General features: G+C 35.2%; 1 protein-coding gene across 1 annotated transcript in view; it reads left to right on the top strand.

Moving 5' to 3' along the window:
• LOC149793073 (uncharacterized) overlaps window positions 1–24,332 on the top strand; it is an 80,577-nt gene that overhangs the window by 20,417 nt on the left and 35,828 nt on the right. The window contains exons 2-3 of the mRNA XM_089966971.1: window positions 7,661–7,717; window positions 16,344–16,536. Of these exons, the coding sequence (XP_089823097.1) occupies window positions 7,661–7,717; window positions 16,344–16,536 (250 nt within the window). The remainder of the gene's footprint in view (window positions 1–7,660; window positions 7,718–16,343; window positions 16,537–24,332) is intronic.

Genomic DNA, 24,332 nt, shown 5'->3' with positions numbered 1-24,332 from the left:
CACATTGACCGAGCCATGACTCATTCCCATATAGACAGAGGTGAGACTGCAACGATCAGTAAAGGCAAGCAATTTAGACCACTCTACAACCTGAGGCCTCTTGTAATTGATGTTGGTTGTAAAATTACCACCATGTATTTAAATACCCCTCAAACACAATAAGTAGCTGAACAATGTAAAAAGTTTTCTACTTAATAATTTTCTTGGAAATTAATATTTCTGTCCTGGAAATGATTTGTGTTATTACTAGTGTGATGATACACTACAGAGAAATCTTAGTGTGGAATAATTGGTGGACCAATGAATGAACCACTTCGATTGGAATGTGCAGGTTTCATTTGCAATTGCATTATTATGTTTGATTCAGCTTGAGCAGGTTTAGTTTGAAGATAATAGGTTTGACATAACACATTTCTGGTTTTCGGCAAATTTGTGGTAGTTGTTGAGAGAGTTTGGATTTTTGTTTTTAATGATGTGCATAGTGTGTGTGTCTGGAAGTGTTTTCTGTTTGTTTCTGACAAAAATATTTTCTCACGCTCGAGTTTATGTAATATGTTTCGAAGTCAACTTTGGCAGTTTTGCTTTCACCGCCTTTTTTTTTCTTCCCATTGACTAAGCTTTCTTGCCTCAAATGGTGCCAGTAAAACTGCGTTGCTCATTTGGCCATGAGGTGCATCCACATGGGTTACATGGGCAAGGTTGAATATATGGTCAGGTCACAAAAATTACTGGGACATTGCTTCTTTCAACATTTGTAGATAAAGGACACCTATTTGGAAATATGTGGTAAGCGTACATTCTTGGTTTTTCATTGCTTGTGTTTCTTACAGTCCTTGTCTTATCTGACTCTTGCTAAACTTGAAATAGTCGAAATTTAGTTCACGATCTTAGAGAGATGTATCCCCACTTCATGTTACCATGTTGTTCACCCCCTTCCCGTACAGAAAAGTGCAACATATTGTTTAACCATAAAGTGATTAATACGTTGATAGCGTGTTATGGCCCAACAGCGAGGATTCAAACAGTCCATTCATGTGATCAGCACTGATGGCCATGGCAGTTTTGTGGTACACTTTCATTTATGAGCTCTACTGGATATCTAGATTTCATGTGAATTTGTGTGTGTGTGCATCTCAAATATTTTGTACGATGTGTTATTAAAGATGGAGACTTTTAAGTTGCTTTATGAGTGAAGTTCTTCTTATATGTCTGTTTGATTTTAAAACAACTCTGTAAGGCACAGTAGAAGACAACAAGGGTTTCTTCCCTTGAAAAGTAGTTCCTATGGCATGGACACCATGACTGAAACAACGGGGATGAGCCAGTGAAGCTGAGATAAGTAAAGTAAGATTAGCAAACCAGCTATATTTCTCTGTCACATGAAGTACTTGAAAATGTGCATTAACATTACAACTGCAGTGTCTCCATCTTTCTTTTTTTAATCTCATAAAATAGAGGCTTTCACAGATTTTCATTGATAACCATTTCACACCATATTGATAGCTACTTTCAGGTATGTGTGAATCACCACCAAATCATTATTGAATCAAATCATACATGATCGTTTTGAGGTGAATTCGTAGCTTTATTGACATCAATGGTCATTATCAATACATTTATGTTTTTTTGTTTTCTGCCCATCATTTTGCATATTTCGAAATTCCAGAATAGTCTGAAGTGATTGAGAAATCTTCAAGTTGCCATGTCCAGTGTTACTAAAATTTAGTGAAAGAATTGTAGAACTTTCAAGCAAGTCCAAGAGAATGTGCTTATTTAGGTTACAGCCAGTTTTAAACTTGTGAAATATTCATGTATTTTCAGGATAGTGGCTGGGAGATGTGCCATCACAATCTTTGATGCTTTCAGGATGCTGTGTTAAAGATGTATCAGAACTATTTAAAAAAACACCCATCTTTACCAAATACTATGTGCCAGCGTATATAATCAAAATATAATGTACCACCATAGGGGATATCAAAATATAATGTACCAGCATTTGAAGGATTTAAATATAATGTGCCAGCATAGTGGAATCAGTATAATGTACCTGCTTATGAGGATAAAACAAATAATGTTCCTGCTTGTGGGGAATCAAAATGTAATTTATTAACATATGGGGATATCAAGATAACATATACCAGAATATGGGAAAATCAAAATACACTGTACCAGTATGTGGGGAATCGATATATAATGTAATGACATTTGGGGAATAATAATATAATGTACTAGCTTATGAGGATAAAAAAATAATGTACCTACATATGGGGAATCAAAATACCATGTATCAGCTTATGGGGAATTAAAGTATAATGTACCAGCACAGTGAAATCAGAATATAATTTACCAGCATATGGGGAATCGATGTAATGTGCCATGTTAAGGGGAATTAAAATGTAATGTACAAGCTTATGGGAAATTAAAATGTAACTTACCAGCATACATTTTTATTCACTGAATGACAATATTTACCTTTCTCATTGAAGGTACATGATTAAAACTGTTGGATGTAATTTCAATGCATGTGATATCATTGGTGATAGGTAGCGAGTAGAACTTGAAACCATCTGATCATATGGTAGATGTCCTCATTATAAAGGTTACTGTACATTTTGAAAAATTAAGGAGGGGGATATATCATAAGATTGATATATTTAAATAGGAATATACAAGTGGTTGACCTTTTACTTATGATTTGGACACTTTTGTTTTGGAAGAATCATAAATTCTCTTTTGCAGAAGTGTGTGTGTGCATATATGTATGTGAGTTCGATTTTTAAAGTAGCTTTAACAATTTTTCAGTCATATCGCTACGATGTCTGCAGTGTGGCAGTTTATAGTAATGTCTAGCACTGGAGCATCATGCCGCACACATGTAGCATCACGTCCAACCCAGTTTCATTATTCTGGCACTAGGCTGACCAGTCCTAACACTATCTTCTTAACACTGAGCACCTAGTGAGGCAGCTTCATGTACCATTTTTATAAGTCTTTGGTATGGCTCGGCTGGGGTTTGAACCCACGACCTCCCACATCTGAGGCAGATGCTTTAACCACAGGCCAGCAGAGTCTTGTTTGCCAAGAGGGATTTAAGATCTAATTTGAATGTTTTTACATTATATATGTTGATCACAATATAACACTGTATCTGATTCCCATAACTACTGCTAGGGATTCCACATGACAAGATTGTATCTGAAAATAACACCATATCTATGTCCTGTCACTACTACTAGGGATTCCACATGACAACATTGTATCTGAAAATAACACCATATCTATGTCCTGTCACTACTACTAGGGATTCCACATGACAACATTGTATCTGAAAATAACACCATATCCATGTCCTGTCACTACTACTAGGGATTCCACATGATAACATTGTATCTGAAAATAACACCATATCTATGTCCTGTCACTACTACTAGGGATAACTGGTGGTTAATCATATGATAACACCATATCTGAATCCCATCATGCAATCTGATTAAAATCATCTCCACTGTCCTGTGTGAAGATCTGACAGTGACTGCTTAGGGTCAGGTTCTGGTGACCTATATTATTTTGAAATCGTAATTTTGTCTGCTAATCAAATGAAGTCTTATATCTTGGTGTTTGGGAAACTGAACAGCATGGATGAAGAACATCATTGCGTGCCAAAAATGTTTATTCACTTTAAGATTTCTGAAAGCTGTAATTCCATTGATTAATTCAAAGATCACCAGAACATGACTCATAAACTGTCGTTGGATCTTCAAGTAGAATGGTGGAGATCTGGACCAAACTGATTACTCAGAACTGCACTGTGTAATTATGCCCAATATATAGAAGGCATCCATGTTCAGGGAGCAAGTGCATTGCGCAAGATTATACATTGTTTTCTCCAGGCTGCACCTTGATGCCTTTTCTACATACTGTTCACTAAAAGACATCTTATGATGTCTAGATGTTCCAAAATGAAATTATTACCAATGCTACTCAAATTATTACCAATGCCAGTGTTTTATCTACAACTGACTTCATGTAAGTCATTTGACTTATCAAGGCAAAACACAGCGAGTCAAACCGATGATCAGTTTTCAGTAGTTTAAAAAAAATTGTTATTTAAATATACAACAAAAATGTTGTTATATAATGTGACTAAAGCCAATAAGGCAATTCCCTTGCCAGAAGCATCTGAACATTTTATATTTGTTAAAAATGTTCTTGATGGTTTCATGTCATCAGAAATAATCTGAGCATAAATGACAAGGCATTTATTGTTGGCTATGTCAGTGCTTTTATCTGCCATTGCTGTCACAAATGACGAGTTTTGCTGGTCACGTATAAGACTATCCTCACCAACATTTGTTTGGTTCTCCAGTTACTCTGAACAGGTAGTAGCCCAGTCAAACTGGCAGAATTTTCAACATGCAAATGGCATCAATTTCTTCAGCAGTTGTGTATTAAAATAAGAAGAGATTTGTATTTTAAAAATTGGATGTCTTCTGTACTCAGCCAATGTACACACATAAGTAGCACTTTCACTGCTATGTCTTGTTTGGAAGAATGTTTTCATAAACCTGCATTCAAATCTGCCTTGTGTTGTGGATCTTCAATCAGCAGTTTGTGTTCTGGCAATCCAGCATGCCCTGCCAGTGTACTGTTCTGAAAGTTCTCATTTTTTGCAAATTTGGTCATGGAGTTTTTTTAGCCTCTGTACATATATGGCAAAAACATAAAGACGACTTCACTGTCACATTCTTCACTTGACTTGACTACTTTTTGAAAATGTTGCCAGCTTTGTTTTCAACCATTGCTGCACAAATTATGTTTTATCTTACGAGTAACTGTTACTTCATTTTTGGATCATGAAGGCTCCACTGGTTCAATAACAATATTATTATCATTGGTCTGTCATAAACATGGTCCAAAAGATAATTTCGCTTGTTTTTGGATCTATTTTAAAAAAATTTCCCTTGGATGCCATTTTCAGTCATTTAATGCTAACAGAATTTGGAACAGCATAAGGTATTCAACTGAGCGAATGGAAATTGTTGCTTCATTGCATGACAAAGGTGCGCATAAAATAATAGTTTCTCATGAGAATCACTTTAAAATCACATATTTATTTTCTGTCTCTTTCTTGTATGGGGGGGGGGGGGTGATTATACAGTTCTAACATCCCTGTTGCTACAAATGATGTGACAGTTACAGGTCACATAAGTTCAGCACCAGCCTTCATACTCAGTAACCCTATGTATTATGAAAACATTGGATTTTCATTAGAAGAGTTCATATGGTGTCTAATTGGTCAAAAATGCAAAATGACCCTCTATATGGCCACCATGGTGGCCATCTTGAAAATATTGTCGCAACTCCTCCAAATGGATGGTTATGTCAGCATGGGTTTTCACCAATAATGTCATCATAACCAGTTGGTCCAAAATAAAAATGATGCCAATCTTAATCCCATATGGCTGTCACGATGGATATCTTGACAGTCTTGCTGACACTGCTCATACTAAATGGACGTTTATATGAACATTGGTATCCACCAAAAGACTTCTGAATTCCAATGATCTCTTCTTTCTCCTTAATGAAAATTGTAACAGTTTACATCTAGCATGTCCACTACAGCAGCTAATTTGAAAATTGTGATTTAGCTGAAGAATATCAGAGTTGGTTTCAGCATTCAGCAGTTAAAAGGAAGAACCTACATTCCTGGAAATTCTTTTTATCCAGTAGAACATCCGTTCCTTTGTGTTAGCATCAAATCTACAAACTATCATTTGACTCAGTTATCATTTGTTATAACCATATTCAACTAAAAAATTATTCTGATATTTTGCCAGTGAGACTGGTGATTGCTTTTGCATAGTAGGGAACCAGTCTGATGACTAATATCTAGCAGATGGCTATTAATTAATACACAAGTTCAGTGCCAAAATCGTTAACATTTTCATAGTTTGCTTTGGTTTCGCAAGTAATACATAATGCATGGTGATTCATTACCTGCAAATGCTGAATTGTCATACTCGCCATGCAGTATGGCAATAGTACAGATATCAGTGCAGTATATCATGATGCCAGTACGTATTGTGTTATTCTGACAATAGTACAGATATCAGTACAGTATATCATCACAGTATATATCATGAAGTCAATGTGTAATGTGATATTCTAGAAACAGTACAGATATAAGTGCAGTATGTCATCAGACATATATCATGATTTAATATGTATTGTGATATTCTAGCAATAGTACCGATATCAGTACAGTATATCAAGATGCCAATGTGTATTGTGATACTCTGGCCATAGTACAGATATCAGTACAGTATATTATGATGCCAGTGTGTATTGTGATACTCTGGCCGTAGTCCAGATATAAGTACAGTATATTATTATGCCAATGCGTATTGTGATACTCCGGCCGTAGTTCAGATGTCAGTACAGTATATTATGATGCCAGTGTGTATTGTGATACTCTGGCCGTAGTACAGATATAAGTACAGTATATTATTATGCCAATGCGTATTGTGATACTCTGGCCGTAGTACAGATATCAGTACAGTATATTATGATGCCAGTGTGTATTGTGATACTCTGGCCGTAGTACAGATATCAGTACAGTATATTATGATGCCAGTGTGTATTGTGATACTCTGGCCGTAGTACATATATCAGTGCGGAACAGTACATCATCACAGTATGTATGTCTCAATGAATCATTACACATAGTTATTTGGACAAATTAATCAATTATTGATCAGTCATTGATTAGATTGAAGAAACTGGTGATTAATCTTGAAATGTCATAAAATTCCCCAAACTATTTTAAAATGATTGACATATTTTGAATAAGAAATAAAGCAGTAAATGCAGGAGTTTGGAAGGAAATAATAGAACAGAGTTGCAGTTTTGAACTATAAAAAGCTGGCTATTACAGTGTTCACTAGCATATTTCCAATTTCGGCAAAAAAAATTAATTAAACATACTTACAGCTAGCAGTTTCAGATTTGTAAATAGCTAAAGAAAGCATGCTTGATGTCAATTTTCAGCCTGATAATTGTGTTCTGTTGATTTGTAAATTTACATTCAGATGCTGCTGCTTTCGGGTTTTCACCATGTTTATTTTTATCCATGGTAATTGGTTTGTTATTAATTGATACAAATGTATGCCTGGTAATATAGTGTATATTTGCACCTCACTTTGGAGATTCTGACACTTTGTTGTAAAACAATTCCATCGTTTACTATGGGCTCAAATTTTAACGAAGACAATTTATAAAAATGTAATTTTGCATATCTCAAAACCAGGATGTTTTAAAAAAAAGGCCAGTAAGTGAATAGTTTAGTACAGAATTCAGTTTAATTTTCATGGGAAAAGAAAATTTGTTGAGTACATACTCAAGTTGAGAGATGGCTTAAAAGTGGGGTCAAGAACGTGTACAGTATTTCTTCCATGACAAGTCATGGGAAGTAGGAATTCATTATAACATAGGCTTATCATGGAACATTTCTTTCCTAACAAAAAAAATTGCTAAGATCTTTTCAGGTTGGTTGTTGTCTTGTCAGCAAGTTTGGGTTTATCATTGGAGAAATACAGTATAATTAATAAAAGTAGATGCAGGTTTTAATTATAATGTTTTTTTCTTTTTCCATCTTTTGTAGGTTTTGGTGACCAGCGTCTCTGTAATAGTACTGTTTTGGAGAAGAATCAAGATTCTGGTAAGTGTTACTGCATCAGGCACACACAAAAAATGTGCATTTCCGTTCAACCAGTTATCTCAGTTATTCATTGCCGACCTAGCACTTTTTTCCACCATGTAAAAGAAATCACAAAAAAATCGAATTAACTATATATAAAAATATATATAATATTTAATAAAAACTGCCTACCCTAATTTAAAACTAGCACAGTAGGAAACAAACACATTTTTGTGGAGCCTTAGAAGCCTTAAATTTCTTGGAGTATTTTGATACAGTATTGTAGCTTCATGTTAGCCTATTTTCCCCATGTGTTGGTAGATATTGTAATTCTCTCAAGATAGGTCTAGGTGACAGACATGCCACTTCTGCAAAATGTTGTAACAGTGATGCTCGTTTGACAAAGATAATGCTGTATACCCTCTCATGTCTATTATGGATGTTCAAATCAAACATAGGTAAACATGTCAGCAACTGAGAGTTTCAAGTCTTTCCCAGCTTTTGCCAATCACCATGTGGATTTGTTTACCTCCAGTGTTTAAGTGCTGATATCCTTCCAGGTGAGTATTGGACACACTCCACCTGTTAGCAATATTTTTAGCTAAACTGCTCCATTATGTAACTGTTGGTCTATTGCTGATGTTCCTCAAGGTGAGTATGGAACAAACACCACACAACAAAGACATTTTTAACTACCCTTCTCAGCAGTATGACTGTTAGTTGCTGCTGCCCTCTGGATCATTATTGGAGATAGCCATGTTTTAATACCATAATTCCCAGATATGATCAGCTCACACTAATAGGAACAGCAAAACATTGGTGCATAATGTGCTTGCAGATCAGGATCTGTCCTGTCTTTTATTAGGATGATTTAGTGCAGATCACGCTCTGTCCTGTCTTTTATTAGGATGGTTTAGTGCAGATCATGATCTGTCCTGTCTTTTTTTGGATGATTTAGAGTGAACTGCACAGATCAGTGGCAGCACATTATGTGCCAATGGATCTAAGTCTACATTGTGTAGCCTATATTGCACTGAAAAATCATGGCATTAAACCCCAAACAACAACAACACATGAATAATAATGTAGGTGATCGAATATCCAAATAAAGTTATTGACAACATGTTAGATCATTCCCTTAAAGTAGCAGTCATAGGCGTGGTAACCTGTTAGTATTCATTTTTTACATAACATTCACAAGTCCATCTTTTCACAAGTTGGTATTGCATCCATATTACGACAGCCCCAAGTCCATGTGTTGACCTGTTCATGTTAAAAAAACAGAACCAAACAAAACAACAAAAAAATGTTTCTGAGTTCAGATCAAAGATTTTAGCTGGTGACACCAGGAGCAAGCGAAACACAAAATAATGAGTACAGTTTGAAGCTTGTGTCACATGACATTGATCCATCGTAGACCTTTGTCTCCTGATCTTCATGTCATCACTGTGTGTGAGCATTTGGCTATTTACTCAAACAGTTCCTTATTTTCTATTTATAGTCACTGTACATGTCATGTTTCGAAGAAAACAGATGGGTTTCTTGAATTTGAAATCTTTTGTCACAGATTATTTATAGTTTGATACACAACATAGCATACCAGACTATATTGAAAAACACATGGTGTGAAATATTATCAGGTGAAACTGGCTTTATTGATGTGACTCGTGGATGTTTATGACTGAAAAATGTTAAGAGATGGATTTTGTTAAATTGAAGAACATGTTGCATCAGGAAAAGGACAAATCAATAGCACTTTACAAATTTTGAAAGAGGAATCCTACAGTAATATAATATAGCATTCAGAATTTTTGGACTTGACTTTATGACCTTTGTGCGAAAGTTAAACATATAATGTAGACTAATTAAAGTGAATGTTGTGTATAAATAATTTTGTTTTGTGTCTGTATTCTCATACTAATAATCCAAATGGATTTAGCTGATTTGTGACAAGAATAAGTACCTGCAGGTAAGTAGCAGGGTAAATGTACATTTTTCATATGGTTTTCTGTAATTATGGCATGTAATGTATAATATAGATCACTCTTTTTATGCTCAGATTGATCTTTTTTGTCACTTATATTAGTAGTAATTACACTTATACCTCTCAAGGGGGTTGGCATGTATGAACTTACAATAAAGCAGTTCAGGTTCACATTTAATATAATTTCCGTTTGATCAGGTAGGTATTCAAGTAACCGATCATTAGGATCGTCGGGTACCCAGTGGACTTTTTCTAAAATTTTGACATATCCATTTACAAGTCAGTCTTTAGATCTGGTGGTTTTGATATGACGTACACAAGTCAGTCCTTATATCTGGTGGTTTTGATATGACATACACAAGTCAGTCCTGATATCTGCTGGTTTTGATATGACATAGACAAGTCAGTCTTTAGATCTGCTGGTTTTGATATGACATACACAAGTCAGTCTTTAGATCCAGTGGTTTTGATATGACATAACACAAGTCAGTCTTTAGATCCAGTGGTTTTGATATGACATACACAGGTCTGTCTTTAGATCCAGTGGTTTTGATATGACATACACAAGTCAGTCTTTACATCCAGTGGTTTTGATATGACATACACAAGTCAGTCTCTACATCCAGTGGTTTTGATATGACATAACACAAGTCAGTCTTTAGATCCAGTGGTTTTGGTATGACATTCACAGGTCAGTCTTTAGATCCAGTGGTTTTGATATGACATACACAAGTCAGTCTTTAGATCTGGTGTTTTTTGGTATGACATAAACAAGTCAGTCTTTACATCCATTGGCAGGGCCCCAAGTGGTCTAACACGCTCTCAGTTATGGATCACTGCCATCTCACCTCTGTCTGCGTGGGTTCAAGTCTCGGATTCAGCCAATGCGGGTATGTGAGAAAGCTTGCCAGTAGCTTCTCATGGGTTGGTGGTTCTCTCTGGGGTTTTCCTGGGTTCTTCCTCCACCATTAATACTGGCTGCCATGTATAGCCTATCGTGTGCTGAAAAATGGCGTTAAACCCTACTACAACAACAACATCCATTGGCTTTGGTATGACGTACACAATTCAGTCTTTACATCCAGTGGTTTTGGTATGACATACACAAGTCAGTCCTTATATCTGGTGGTTTTGATATGACATACACAAGTCAGTTTTTACATTCAGTGGTTTTGATATGACATAAACAAAGTCAGTCTTTAGATCCAGTGGTTTTGGTATAACATACACAGGTCTGTCTTTACATCCAATGGTTTTGGTCTTTAGATCCATTTGTATTACATGCTTGGTGCAACAGTATTCCCCATTACAAGCATTCAGAATGATCAGACTGGTTAGACATTCCTTTATCACATAGTTTTGTGAGCATTCAGTTTTAGCTGACATTAGTCTGTGCACTAAATTGGCTTAAATATTTTCCTTGCTATCAGTTTATGACTTAGAGCACAGTCACCTTTGAATTTTTGAGTTTTTTCAAAAACCAGTATTAATATAAACATATCTGTAAATTATTTTACAAATTTTGATGAAAGAAAGAGACAAAATATTGTCTTAGTCCTGATAAATAATCTCTGCAGTGTTATGTGAAACCCATTTAATAAAACATAAAACCTGATCTTGATGATGCCCATTGTTAACAAATCTTAAGATCATTGATTCCCCAACCCTCAAAAGCCTATGGCATTCTGTCTACCCCTCTGTTACAAAGAATGGGTTTTGTTTCTAAAAGTATACACTTTTCTAAATTTAGTTCCATTGGCCTCTTGATGTAGCATTTAAAGATTCTGTCACATTTGTGTAAATGGACACAAGTAAATGTTCAGATGTTAAGAGATGATTATACACTATGGTTACATCCCTTGATATAGTTTGACAGCTTATGTTTAGTATTTCAAACAACATATCATTTCAGTAGAAAATGCTCATACAAAGTAATTGTGTAAATATTTTCTCAGAATATTTTGATTTATTATTTGCTATGACATTAAGAACAGAAAAGAATTAAAACAATAATCAGTTTTTATGTGCTTCAGGAAATAGCATATTTGGCTTTTGATCATAAAAAAGGAACTTGATTATGAATAGCTTCCGTTGATCCAGTTTAATTTATTCAATATTTTCAATAATCTGATATGACTTTGATGCACTTGTTTCTTGTTGATTTCCAATTTATTTCACCTTGAACAATTCCTGGCTGTAAAATGTTTTCCCAGTCATTCACTTGAACGATCCTGTTACGTTATGTTGATACGATATACCAGATTCTACACCCACTTTGGTTACCACCTGGTGGGTTAAATAATGCAGTATGTTTGTACTTAAGTTAGCAGCAGGTGGGTTAATCTTGCACTATGTTTGCATTTAAGTTACTACCAGGTGGGTTAATAAAAGTACCAGGTGCATTAATATTGCAGTACGTTTTGAATAAAGTTATCGCCAAGTGCATTAATATAGATGTGTGTTTGCAGTTTCTATACATTTATGAAAAGAAGAAAAAGACTGAAAAACTGACAGATCCTAAAATTAGACCTTTCTTTACCAATATATAGTGAAATATATGATTGAGACATACCTATATAAATTATTTTATTGAAATGTTTAGAACCTTTTCATTTTTAAAAGCTTGTGCATGGACAATTGGTTGGCTGATTTTTGATCAACTAGCAGTGTAAAACTTTTTTAAAACTTGCAGATATTTTTAAATTCTGTTATCTGTTATTTAAGAAAATGTAAAGGATTTTATCTGCCACCTTTTTTTATTCCAAAAACAATATTGTATTTATGGCTGGGGAAAAAGTGTAATAACTTTAAAAAAAAACAGCAAATGGCTTTAACACTTTAATATTTCATTTACATATCTTTTTTTAAAATCAAAGTTCGACTGTTAATTATATCAGTGACCCCTGTCTAGGACTTTATTGGTTTGTAAGCAGTTTGAGGGTTACTGCAACCCTTATTGCTTTAATTGTTCTGTGATGTGGCACTATGGGAGTCATGACCTTGCCTGTGGGTTGGTCTTCCTTTTATTCTGTTGTCACCTCAAGCTGGTTCTAATAGAGGACAGATGGACATCACCAGTACTGACCTCTATCTCTCCACTGTTTGTTTTGAAACCACAAAGATTGTTTGTCACACCTCCCTAGCTTAGAATTTGCTGACCTAATTGTTCTTGTAGAAGTCTGGGAAGAAACTATCATGCAGCTGCTGAGTCCTGACATATGACTGCCATATTGGTTGGTCATTAGTAGTATCCTAATGTAATGTACAGGGGTCATCAAAGTCAGGCACTTGTAAGTTGTGCCTCTCAGGTAGCGTATTACATGCATTTATTGGCAAAAAATGTGATTACTTTATAAAGGTACAGAGTACTTATTGTATGTATTTGCCGGTATGGAAGATGTTTACATGCCAGCATAATACATATGCCTTTGCATAGTGTGTGTGTGTGTGTATGTGTGTAATTTGGATTTTTAACGTAGCTTTAACAATTTTTCAGTCATATCATTACAATGTCTGCAGTGTGACAGTTTATAGTGATGTCTAGCACTGGGGCATCATGCCGCAGACATGTAGCATGATGTCCCACCCAGTCACATTATCCTGACACCAGGCTGACCAGTCCTAACACTAACATCTTAATGCTGAGCGCCAAGCGAGGCAGCTGTTAGTACCATTTTTGTCTTTGGTATGACTTGACAGGGATCGAACCCACGAATTCCTGCATCCGAGGCGGACGCTTTAACCACTAGGCCACCGGAGCAGTCTTTGCACAGTTGTATTGATGCATTCTTCAATTTGAAATGTAGTTCTCTGCAAGACACAATTACTCTTATTATAAACCTTAGAACAGCAGCAATTCAATCAATATACACAAAAAAGGAGGAAAATTTTGCTTTGATTTTATTAGTATAAAGCATCTTGGTTTTTCCTATATACAATAGAAAATTTTCTGTCAATGCTAGTTTTATATGCCCAGCAAGAATTTAAGATTTTAAAGGCTTCTTTGAAGTGGATTTGGCTAATCCCATATGGAAAAAAACTTAGGCATTTCATATATAAATTAGGCATTTCATATACAGATTAGGCATTTCATATGCAAATTAGGCCTTTCTTGTACAAATTAGACATTTCTTAGGCATTTCAAGTATAAATGAAGTATACTGTACTTCACTTATAAGTGGAATGTGAGCCATTCATTTCCATATACTAAACTTGTAGATCGCTTACAGTGAAAGTGACATAGGTGAATGATAGGATATTAATATGCAAATCAGGCATTCACATAAAAATGAAGTTATTGAAGTCAAATGTAGGTTATACACTTATTAAACTTGTGTGAAATAAGAGTGAATGCTAAATTTGGTAAATTTGAGTTTTAAAAACCAAAAGTCACCTACAGCAACTGTAAATTAAAAATACAAGTCATTGGTTTGATAGAATGTGAAGTTTAAGTTAGTGTTGTACACAGGATCCGAAGAACAGGGGGCACTGTCCCCCACCCTCCAAAAACCATGTGTTCACATGACTCATGAAAACATGAACATGTTTTGAATATTAGGTTAACCTGAAAGGAGCTGCAACATGGAATTTTCCTATTTTGGATCTTATTCTCATTTTACTTTACACTAATTATCTAACAACATTTATTATAATAAATAAAATGGTAAAAGCATGGTTTAGTTCACACTGCAATATCTTTTTGAATTAAATGTAAGGAATGGCAATAGATACATGTAACATATTTTGTTTCAATATTTTCAGGATTTTATATATTTTTTAATGATATGGAATCACATCTGTACTGAATCATCTATCAGCAATTACTTATTACCAATTGGGAAGCCACATATCTCATCCAAATTTGATAGAATGTGGAATATGGGCTTATCTCATCATAATCCCAGACAAGTTTGATAATGTTTGAGATCTGTTGTAATGAGGTGATCTGGCATTTGATTGGCTTGCCTTGTTGCCAATCTGGCATTTGATTGGCTTGCCTTGTTGCCAATCTGAATGCTAAATTTCTAAACCAATTTTGATTCAACATGGAATATATGATTAAATTATTACGGTCTTGACTAGTGTAATAATGAGCAAGATTCATGAATACTATTGAGAAAGTTTTGCGTCTGACTGTCTTAACATGTTCCTGAAGCCTCATTTATGACATGATTTTGATCAGACTTGGAAGAAAAAAAATGTTGCAAAAATTGGATTAAAAAGAAACACAAAATCTTGGAAGTTTGATAATTAGCAAGATGAAAACATCTTATTGGATGAACTTGTATCACTCTGGAAACCATATGTTTAGAAAATCCAATTTTGATAAAACTTGAAACAGGGTAAGTTAGAAAATAAGTGAGATCCAAGAATATTGGTGCAGTGATCTGGCATCTGATTGGCTGAGCCTCTTGCCACTCTTGAGTCCATAAATTTGATCAAACTTGGAATACATATTTATATCATGAACAAGTTCAGTAATGAGTGAGATGCATACATTACTGGGTAGTGAGGTAGATCTTGCATTCAATTGGTTAATTTTGTTACCACACTTGAAGCCATATTTCTGATCCTGTTTTGATCAAACTTGAAATGTGGGTTTATATCATCCGGATCTTGGCTGTTTTCAATAATGAGCAAGATCAGTGCATATTAACAACAGCTTGCATCTGATTGACTGAGCTTGTTTTCACTCAGAAGTCATATTTTTGCTCTCTGTTGAAATATATTTTGACATGTAATATGACCATCACAGCAGCAGTCTTGAAGTGGCCTAGTGGTCTAAAGTGCTCTCTGTTACGGATCACTGCCATCTCACCTCTGTCTGCGTGGGTTCAAGTCTCGGATTCAGCCAATGTGGGTATGTGAGAAAGCTTGCCAGCAGCTTCTCGTGAGTCGGTTGTTCTTTCCGGGGGTTTCCCGGGTTCTTCCTCCACCATTAATACTGACCGCCATGTATAGCCTATCGTGTGCTGAAAAATGCATTAAACCCTACAGAATCAACAAAAGCAGCCGTCTTGAAACTGTTGTTATGGTTAATTATGAATGGAGGGTCATATCTGCTCTTGTCCAAATGGATCAACACGATTTTTTATAAATAGATATTTTATGATACCCAGTAGGTACTACATTTAAATGAGAGCAGAGTTAATTGTATATCCAATGTGGCTGCCATGATGACTGTCTTATAAAATCTTGTTGTCACTACTTCCTATGAATGGATGAACTTTATGAAATCTAGATATTGCCAAAAGACTTTAAATGATGTCCACTTTGTCCTAAATGAAAATGGTGACAAGCTGATATTCAATTTGTCTACCATGACAGCTTTTTTGAATTTTTTCTTGATGAAGAGCATCAGAGATGGTTTCAGCTCTTGAGAGTTAAGAGGAAGAAATGGACATGAATTCCATACAATTCATTTTTCCCACTAAAGCATCCATCCCTTTGAGGGTCTCTTGTTTAATCTATTTTGCTAATGAGCAAGTTAAAAGTAGCAGTATTATATCATGTCAACAATAGAATTCATTAGCATCACTTTAAAAAAAAAATTCTTGAAACAGTAACATTTGTTTTAAATGTGGTGTTATGACATAAAATGCTCTTCAATATGTATCGAGTTATAATGAGACAAATTGGTATGATGCGTTGTGTCCATTCCAGGTTCTGGTGTCAGTTGTACTCTGTCTGTTGACAATTGTTCTTGGTGGCATAAAGGCTGTACTGACAGGCACACACATTCTACAACCCTTTCTGAGCCTGACACGCTGTCAGTATGACGTCCAGCGCACCCTTTGCCGATGTTACTCACCTTATAAGCACTCTGCTCTTCTTAACCTCCAGTACTCGGATGCAGGTGAGATACTGATTAATATTAATTATATTCATGTGTATCCATGTATGTGTCTGTCTGCAGGGCCATTGCAATAGCTGTTGTAAGTAAAGTAATTGGACCACTCTATTCTTCAAACTGTTGTCAATGAAAACTTTACAAAGTTGAATGTTATGCAAGAAAAGCATGCTGCCTGGGATGACATTACCACACCACATGAACAAGCATGTCTGGGATGACATTACCACATATCATGAACAAGCATTTCTGAGTTGGCATTACCACACAACTTATGAACAAACATGTCTGGGTTGACATTACGCAACATATGAACATGTATATGATGACATTACCATACAAAAAATGAACATGTCTGGGTTGACATTGCCACACAACATATGAATAAGCATGTCTGGGTTGACATTGCCACACAACACATGAACAAGCATGTCTGGGTTGACATTAACACACAACATATGAATAAGAATGTCTGGGTTGACATTAACACACAACATATGAACAAACTTGTCTGGGTTGACTTTAACACACAACATGTGAACAAACTTGTCTGGGTTGACTTTAACACACAACATATGAACATGTATATGATGACATTACCATACAAAAATGAACATGTCTGGGTTGACATTGCCACACAACATATGAATAAGCATGTCTGGGTTGACATTGCCACACAACACATGAACAAGCATGTCTGGGTTGACATTAACACACAACATAGGAATAAGAATGTCTGGGTTGACATTAACACACAACATATGAACAAACTTGTCTGGGTTGACTTTAACACACAACATATGAACAAACATGTCTGGGTTGACTTTACAGCAACATTAGAACATGTATATGATGACATTACCACACAAAAAATGAACATGTCTGGGTTGACATTGCCACACAACACATGAATAAGCGTGTCAACATATGAAAATGTCTGGGTTGACATTGCCACACAATACATGAATAAGCATGTCTGGGTTGACATTAACACACAACATATGAGCAGACATGTCTGGGTTGACATCACTGCAAGATTAGAACATGTATATGATGACATTACCATACAGCAAATGAACATGTCTGGGTTGACATTACCCCACAACACATTAATAAGCATGTCTGGGTTGATATTATCACACAACACATAAACAAGCATGTCTGGGTTGACATTAACACACAACATATGAATAAGCATGTCTGTGTTGACTTTAACACACAACATATGATCAAACATGTGTGGGTTGACTTTACAGCAACATTAGAACATGTATATGATGAAATTACCACACAAAAAATGAACATGTCTGGGTTGACATTGCCACACAACACATGAATAAGCGTGTCAACATATGAAAATGTTTGGGTTGACATTGCCACACAACACATGAATAAGCATGTCAGCATATGAACATGTATATGATGACATTACCATACAAAACATGAACATGTCTGGGTTGACATTGCCACACAACACATGAACAAGCATGTCTGGCTTGACATTAACACACAACATATGAATAAGAATGTCTGGGTTGACATTAACACACAACATATGAATAAGAATGTCTGGGTTGACATTAACACACAACATATGAATAAGAATGTCTGGGTTGACATTAACACACAACATATGAACAAACATGTCTGGGTTGACTTTACAGCAACATTAGAACGTGTATATGATGACATTACCACACAAAAAATGAACATGTCTAGATTGACATTGCCACACAACACATGAATAAGTGTGTCAACATATGAAAATGTCTGGGTTGACATTGCCACACAACACATGAATAAGCATGTCTGGGTTGACATTAACACACAACATATGAGCAGACATGTCTGGGATGACATCACTGCAACATTAGAACATGTATATGATGACATTACCATACAGCAAATGAACATGTCTGGGTTGACATTACCCCACAACACATTAATAAGCATGTCTGGGTTGATATTATCACACAACACATAAACAAGCATGTCTGGGTTGACATTAACACACAGCATATGAACATGCATGCCAGGGATGACATTACCACTCAGCATATGAACATGTATCAGGTACATGAAATTTACCAGAATAATAATTTCTAAAAAAGTACAGCATGCATATCACATCAAATATAGTATTATTTTATGGCCTGTCTGTGCCACCATCCATTTGCATTTTCAATTTTGTTAATCTTTTTTGTTTTATGGTATGGTCCTACATCTTTCATGCTTTATGTGTCATGCATTGTGTATGATGCATTATGTGTTGTGCATTATGTGTTATGCATTATGTGTCATGCATTATGTGTTGTGCATTATGTGTTATGCGTTATCTGTCATGCACTGTGAATCTATGAACAAATTGCCAGATGCCTTTTTAAACTCTTGTCAAAAACTATTTGACCAAGTTTATCAAATTTTGCAGAGACCATCTTGGCATGAAGGTCTTTTGACTTGTTTTGCAACTGATGCTGATTGATGAATATATATGGCTTCTGTTACTAAAAATAGAATAAAACCTTTAAATCAATCAAAGAATTTGATCTAATTTGGCATAAGTCATCCTGGTGTGAAGATCTTTTGCATTTATACAAATGACGCTGATTTGCTTTCAAATATGTCCACAATGAAAAGCTTGAGACTATTTCTTTTTGAACACAACTGAAGAGAATTTGACCAAGCTTGATTGAAGGCATCATGATTACACCTTAATTACCAAGCAAGTCACCATGACTATACCTTAATTAACTACTGAGTCACTGTATTGATAGCAGAAAAATGGTTTATGCACAACTTATGTTGTCTGCCATCTTCAGTTACCAGAATTGTGGGTAACTTGCAATAGGGATAAGGAAGAACTATGTTGATTGGTGGTGGGGGTGGTAAAGGTCAAGGTCACTATGAATGAAAAAAGAAAAATAGTTTATGCACAATAAATCAAGTTGTCCATTATGTCATTTTTGTACTTAGGATTCTAAGGGCTAGAGTAATTTTGACCCCAAGTTTTGGGGTACTAAAAATTTCAAAGGGACAAAGAATAATACCATAGCTATTCTGATAGAAGCCCTTCTTTGAGCTGTCCCTTCCATTTTTCCACAAAAAAAGGAATTCATACCTTGTCAAGCTTATGGATTCATATATATCCATTATTGTACTCTGTATGTCCAGATAATTGAAACTGTACATGAGTAATCCAGTGACTGTTAGAAAAATCAAAACAATTTAATTTATGAACATTTTCAGTGAAAAAATTATGTACAGTATCGCCCCCTACCCCTTTTGGCATCTGTTAGAATAACTAGGGCACTTGATACTAATGTAATAGTAGTGGTTAAAAAAATTTGCGTTTACAATTTTGACACCATAACTTTGCACTGCACAATTATTTTTTGCTTTGACACTTACATCATTATTGTAAGTATTTAACCAAGTGCTCAATTAACTCCAAGCAACAGTCACATATTTGAATATCTAGTTAACCAGAAAAGTGACGCACACTGGGATTTTCTTGTCTGGATTTGTTCTTATTTTACTTCAGTGTTCACTTATATCTACTTGTGTTTATTATAAAATTTCCCATGTTTTCCAAATTGTTCTTCCTTTCAAACTAATAATTCATTAATTAAATGGCTAACTATATTTCTGCAAGTTTTTCACCCAAGACCTTTTGTCCCTTTTGTACTGAATTCAGCCTCAGAAATACCTTACACTTGCAACCATTAGTGCATTTACATTGCAGCACTGCAGACTACTAACCACTATAATGGAAATTAAACTGCCTAGATCCAACATAGAAAATGACACATGCACTGAAGAAAAAGAATAAGCAGATTTTTAAAATATTTTTTCTTGATGAAAAAGCATGACCACTGGGTGCATGTGAGTCAATATTTGTGGTAGATAGGACAAAAAATTGAGGGGAAATTCCTGATTCTGTGTTCAGTATGTAATCAACAGTTACCAAACTTTTTGCATGGCATACATTTGGGCTAGAAAGAAACTTGTCAGTTTCAGGATAAAAGAATAAAAATGGGTTCTGCTCTGTTACATTAGTTTTCAATACACACCTGAACCAGACTTTGTGGATGTCTTGCACTGAGGAGTAATGAAGAAACATATTGATTTTGGGGGGCAAGATGCGTTGGGTCAAGGTCACTGGGATTGAAAGAAGAAAAGGGTTTCTGCACATTAGTTGTATATCACAGATCTGGACGTATCATTGTTGATAGTTTGTGCTGTGGTAATTTAGGAGATATCCAACTAATTTAGGGGTTAAAAGGTCATGGGTTGGTGTCACTGAATGAACAATGCTTTTGCACAAAAGTATTTATCAGGTATGTATCTTTTGTTTGTAGATGACTTGCACATTAGGTAAAAAAGAAGCCTATTGTTTTTGTAGTGAAAAGCATAGCTGCCAACCCTCACGATTTTGGCATGAATTTCGCAACTTTTTCAGCAATTATGCCGCAAGCAAAAAATTAAAGAATTCTCTAATTCTCATTTATTTTAAATCTTTAATAAAATAACCGATTTCACGTTAATCACTAGTCGTGATATTGGCAGTTGCCAAAACGGTCCGGTACTGCTGGTCACGATATTAGTAGAACTACAGCCGATTGGTACAGTTGGCCCGGTAGCAAGCATTTTAGCCTATTTTAATCTATATGTATCAGAGTACTTTTACAAATACTTTTGGTGAGAAACTTGGGCCTAACCAGAATTTTGCTCCACGCATGCATAACCACCACTTATTTGAAAACTTGATCATCAATATGAACCAGCAGGCAAGAAGCCTGAACTGTTTTGAAAGCACATTTACGATCAAGCAATTGAGGAAGTTCAAATCTGCCACAGTATCATGTCATGGTAAATAACCACAAGAACAAGTGAAGTTTATGAATATCATGATAAATAGATATGTAGTGTTTTAGTTTGCAATCTTGATATAGTGTAGTATTGACTGTCAGAGTGGATGGAGTTATTGTCATGATATTTTTCACTAATTCATTTCCACAATCACTTACGTTTATCCCTGTTTTCACATAGGCTGGCAGCTATGCAAAAGGCCAGAGGTCATGGTCACTGTGACTGAAAGAAGAAAAATGGATTTGGATAATTTTAGTTCTAGACCATGTACCTTGACCAAAACCTGCATAGGGCTTGCACTTATGGTATAGATGACTTCGGGGTCAAGAATTGAAGATCATTGTGGCACAAAGTAAAAAGGGTTCTACAGACAGAATAAATTTTGTTTTAGAGCAGGCTCCTTAACCAAGCTTTGTGTATGGTTTGCATTAGGCCAGTAAATAAACTTATAAATTATGGGGTCTAAAGGTTAAAGTACATGAGAATCCATGTAAGTCTATTAAGAAAATAATGGTTTTGTTGGATAAAGTTTTGTCTGCATGGAGAACTATTAAATGTGAGGCAGGCATATAATGTGCCATTCATGATACTCTTGTTGCTCATAAGCATAAATAAGCTTTCATGGATTATTTAGTTCTGAAGAGCATTTTCCATATGTACTTGGCAAGACTGTAGAATGGGGGGCATGCAGTTAACGTGTGCTCTTGTCAGGTCAGTATAATGCCAGGCATGCAGTTAGTACATGCACTTGGCAAGTCTATACCATGTCAGGCAAGAAGTCTGTGAAGTCTGTCAGACATGCATTTTACCATCTGTATTTGGCAATTCTGTTGAATGTTGGACATAGGGGTGAGACAATACATGTATCAGGCTAAAAATTTGAATATCAAAACACATTTGATTGATCATGTGAATGTATGTGTTGTTTTGAGTCTGTGCTCTTAAAATATGTAACAAAAAAGAGTGAAGACATCAAGCTTTGTAAAATTTAACAAATAATTATTTCTCTAGAATACAAAGCAAAAAATGAGAAAAAAGAACTTATGGTATTGTGAATTAAATCCAATAATAATCCAAGAATTAAAGACACAAGTCCTAGTAATAAAAAGTTCTGAATGAGTTTGAGTCCTGAAGAGATCTGAAATTGAAGGCAATAATGTGTCTGTTATAGCCTTTGAAGTACTGATGTGTCAGCAGTGTCTTGTTGAGACACAGAAGTAGTATTCCAGGTTTGAATTCAGTATAAATTTTAATGAATGTCTTTATCCAAGAATATTGTCAGAGCACTTTTATATTTCTAGAGAAAATAATTGCTTGAATTCAATCATTTGAAGAAAATAAAATTCAGCCCAAACTGGAGTCATGTGTTTTAAGCCCAACTGACGAACTTTTATCAAAACATCAGTTATACAACTAAATAAGATGCAGAATAGATGAGGTTCAAAAGTTCAATGTTCTGGAGAAAATAGAAGTTTTGTACTAATTGGCACATGATAAATATCACGTAGTTCAGGTATGACCTTGACTCAACTTTTCATCTTCTTAAACGACCAACTTTGTTTTATAATACAAGCTGATAATTCTTGGGACTGTAAAGGTATAAATGAATTGAAATGGATGATTCGGATTAACAGATGCACAAGACTATTGCAAGTTCTGTAACTGATTCATCATGCAGTAACATATAGAAAAGAATATAAAGCAAAAAACTAAAAGTACCCGGCTGTAGATTTTCCATCATATTCCATGAAAAACGCTGGAAAATTCTAGCATGGAAAACACTGGAGTATTTGGACTAATATTCCAGCCTCTGTCCAGGGTAGGCTGGAAAATGCTGGAGTATTTGGACCAATATTCCAGCCTATGTCCAGGGTAGGCTGGAAATTCCTGGAAAATTCTAGCATGGAAAATGCTGGAAAATTCTAGCATGGAAAACATTGGAGTATTTGGACTAATATTCCAGCCTCTGTCCAGGGTAGGCTGGAAAACCCTGGACAATTCTAGCATGGAAAACGATGGAAAACCCTGGACAATTCTAGCATGGAAAATGCTGGAGTATTTGGACTAACATTCCAGTCCTTATCCAGGGTAGGCTGGAAAACCCTGGACAACACTAAAATTTAGCTGAAAATTGTTGAAATATTTTATGAAAATGAGATTTTTAACAGTGATGCAACTTTTATTTGATGATAATTTCAAGAACAACATGATCCCAATTACCCCAACCAACTCCTTGTATGGGCTGAGGTGTTTAGTAACTTTTGAACAAGGAAACAAAAATTAAAAACTACACTTATCACTGGTAGCTTAATAGGTAGTGCACTAGTATTCAGTAGATAACATGGCTAAGTTGTCATAAATGTCGCTTCACTTCTACTGGTGTGTCACAAAATCCAGATTACTGGCTCCTTACATCATCCGAGTTTCTAAAAATATGTTCTCTTACTCTAGTTATAGTTTGAATTTATTCTGAAGCAATCTTAACAACAAAATAACAGAAATTCACATTAATTTCTATCTCAGTTTTAATAAGAAAAATTTAAAATATTGTTTTACAAGTGTTGTTTCATTATTCATTCACCACATTTCTTATTTTTCTATTGTCACCACTGGAGTCTGTGGAAGTGATGGTACTCTTGATGGTTTAACCAAATCGCAAAGCTTCTGCCTAGCCATCACCTTCCCAATGGTATACTTCTCCTTGATGATTTCTGAAATACAAATCATAAATAGAATCAAGCAAGATTTCAAATTTATTTCAATTCCATATATATATATATATATATATATATATATATATATATATATATGTATGTATGTATGTATGTATGTATGTATGTATGTATGTATGTATGTATGTATGTAGAGAGAGAGGGGGGGAGTGAGAGAATGAGAGTTACGCCTGAAACATTTCATGCAATTACAGTACTTTT

The sequence above is a fragment of the Sinohyriopsis cumingii genome, chromosome 8 (genome assembly GCF_028554795.1).
Source record: "Sinohyriopsis cumingii isolate HCF-2022 chromosome 8, ASM2855479v2, whole genome shotgun sequence".
NCBI lineage: Eukaryota > Metazoa > Mollusca > Bivalvia > Unionida > Unionidae > Sinohyriopsis > Sinohyriopsis cumingii.
The sequence above is the reverse complement of the archived record's forward strand: the minus strand, read 5'-3'. Positions and strand labels throughout refer to the sequence as shown.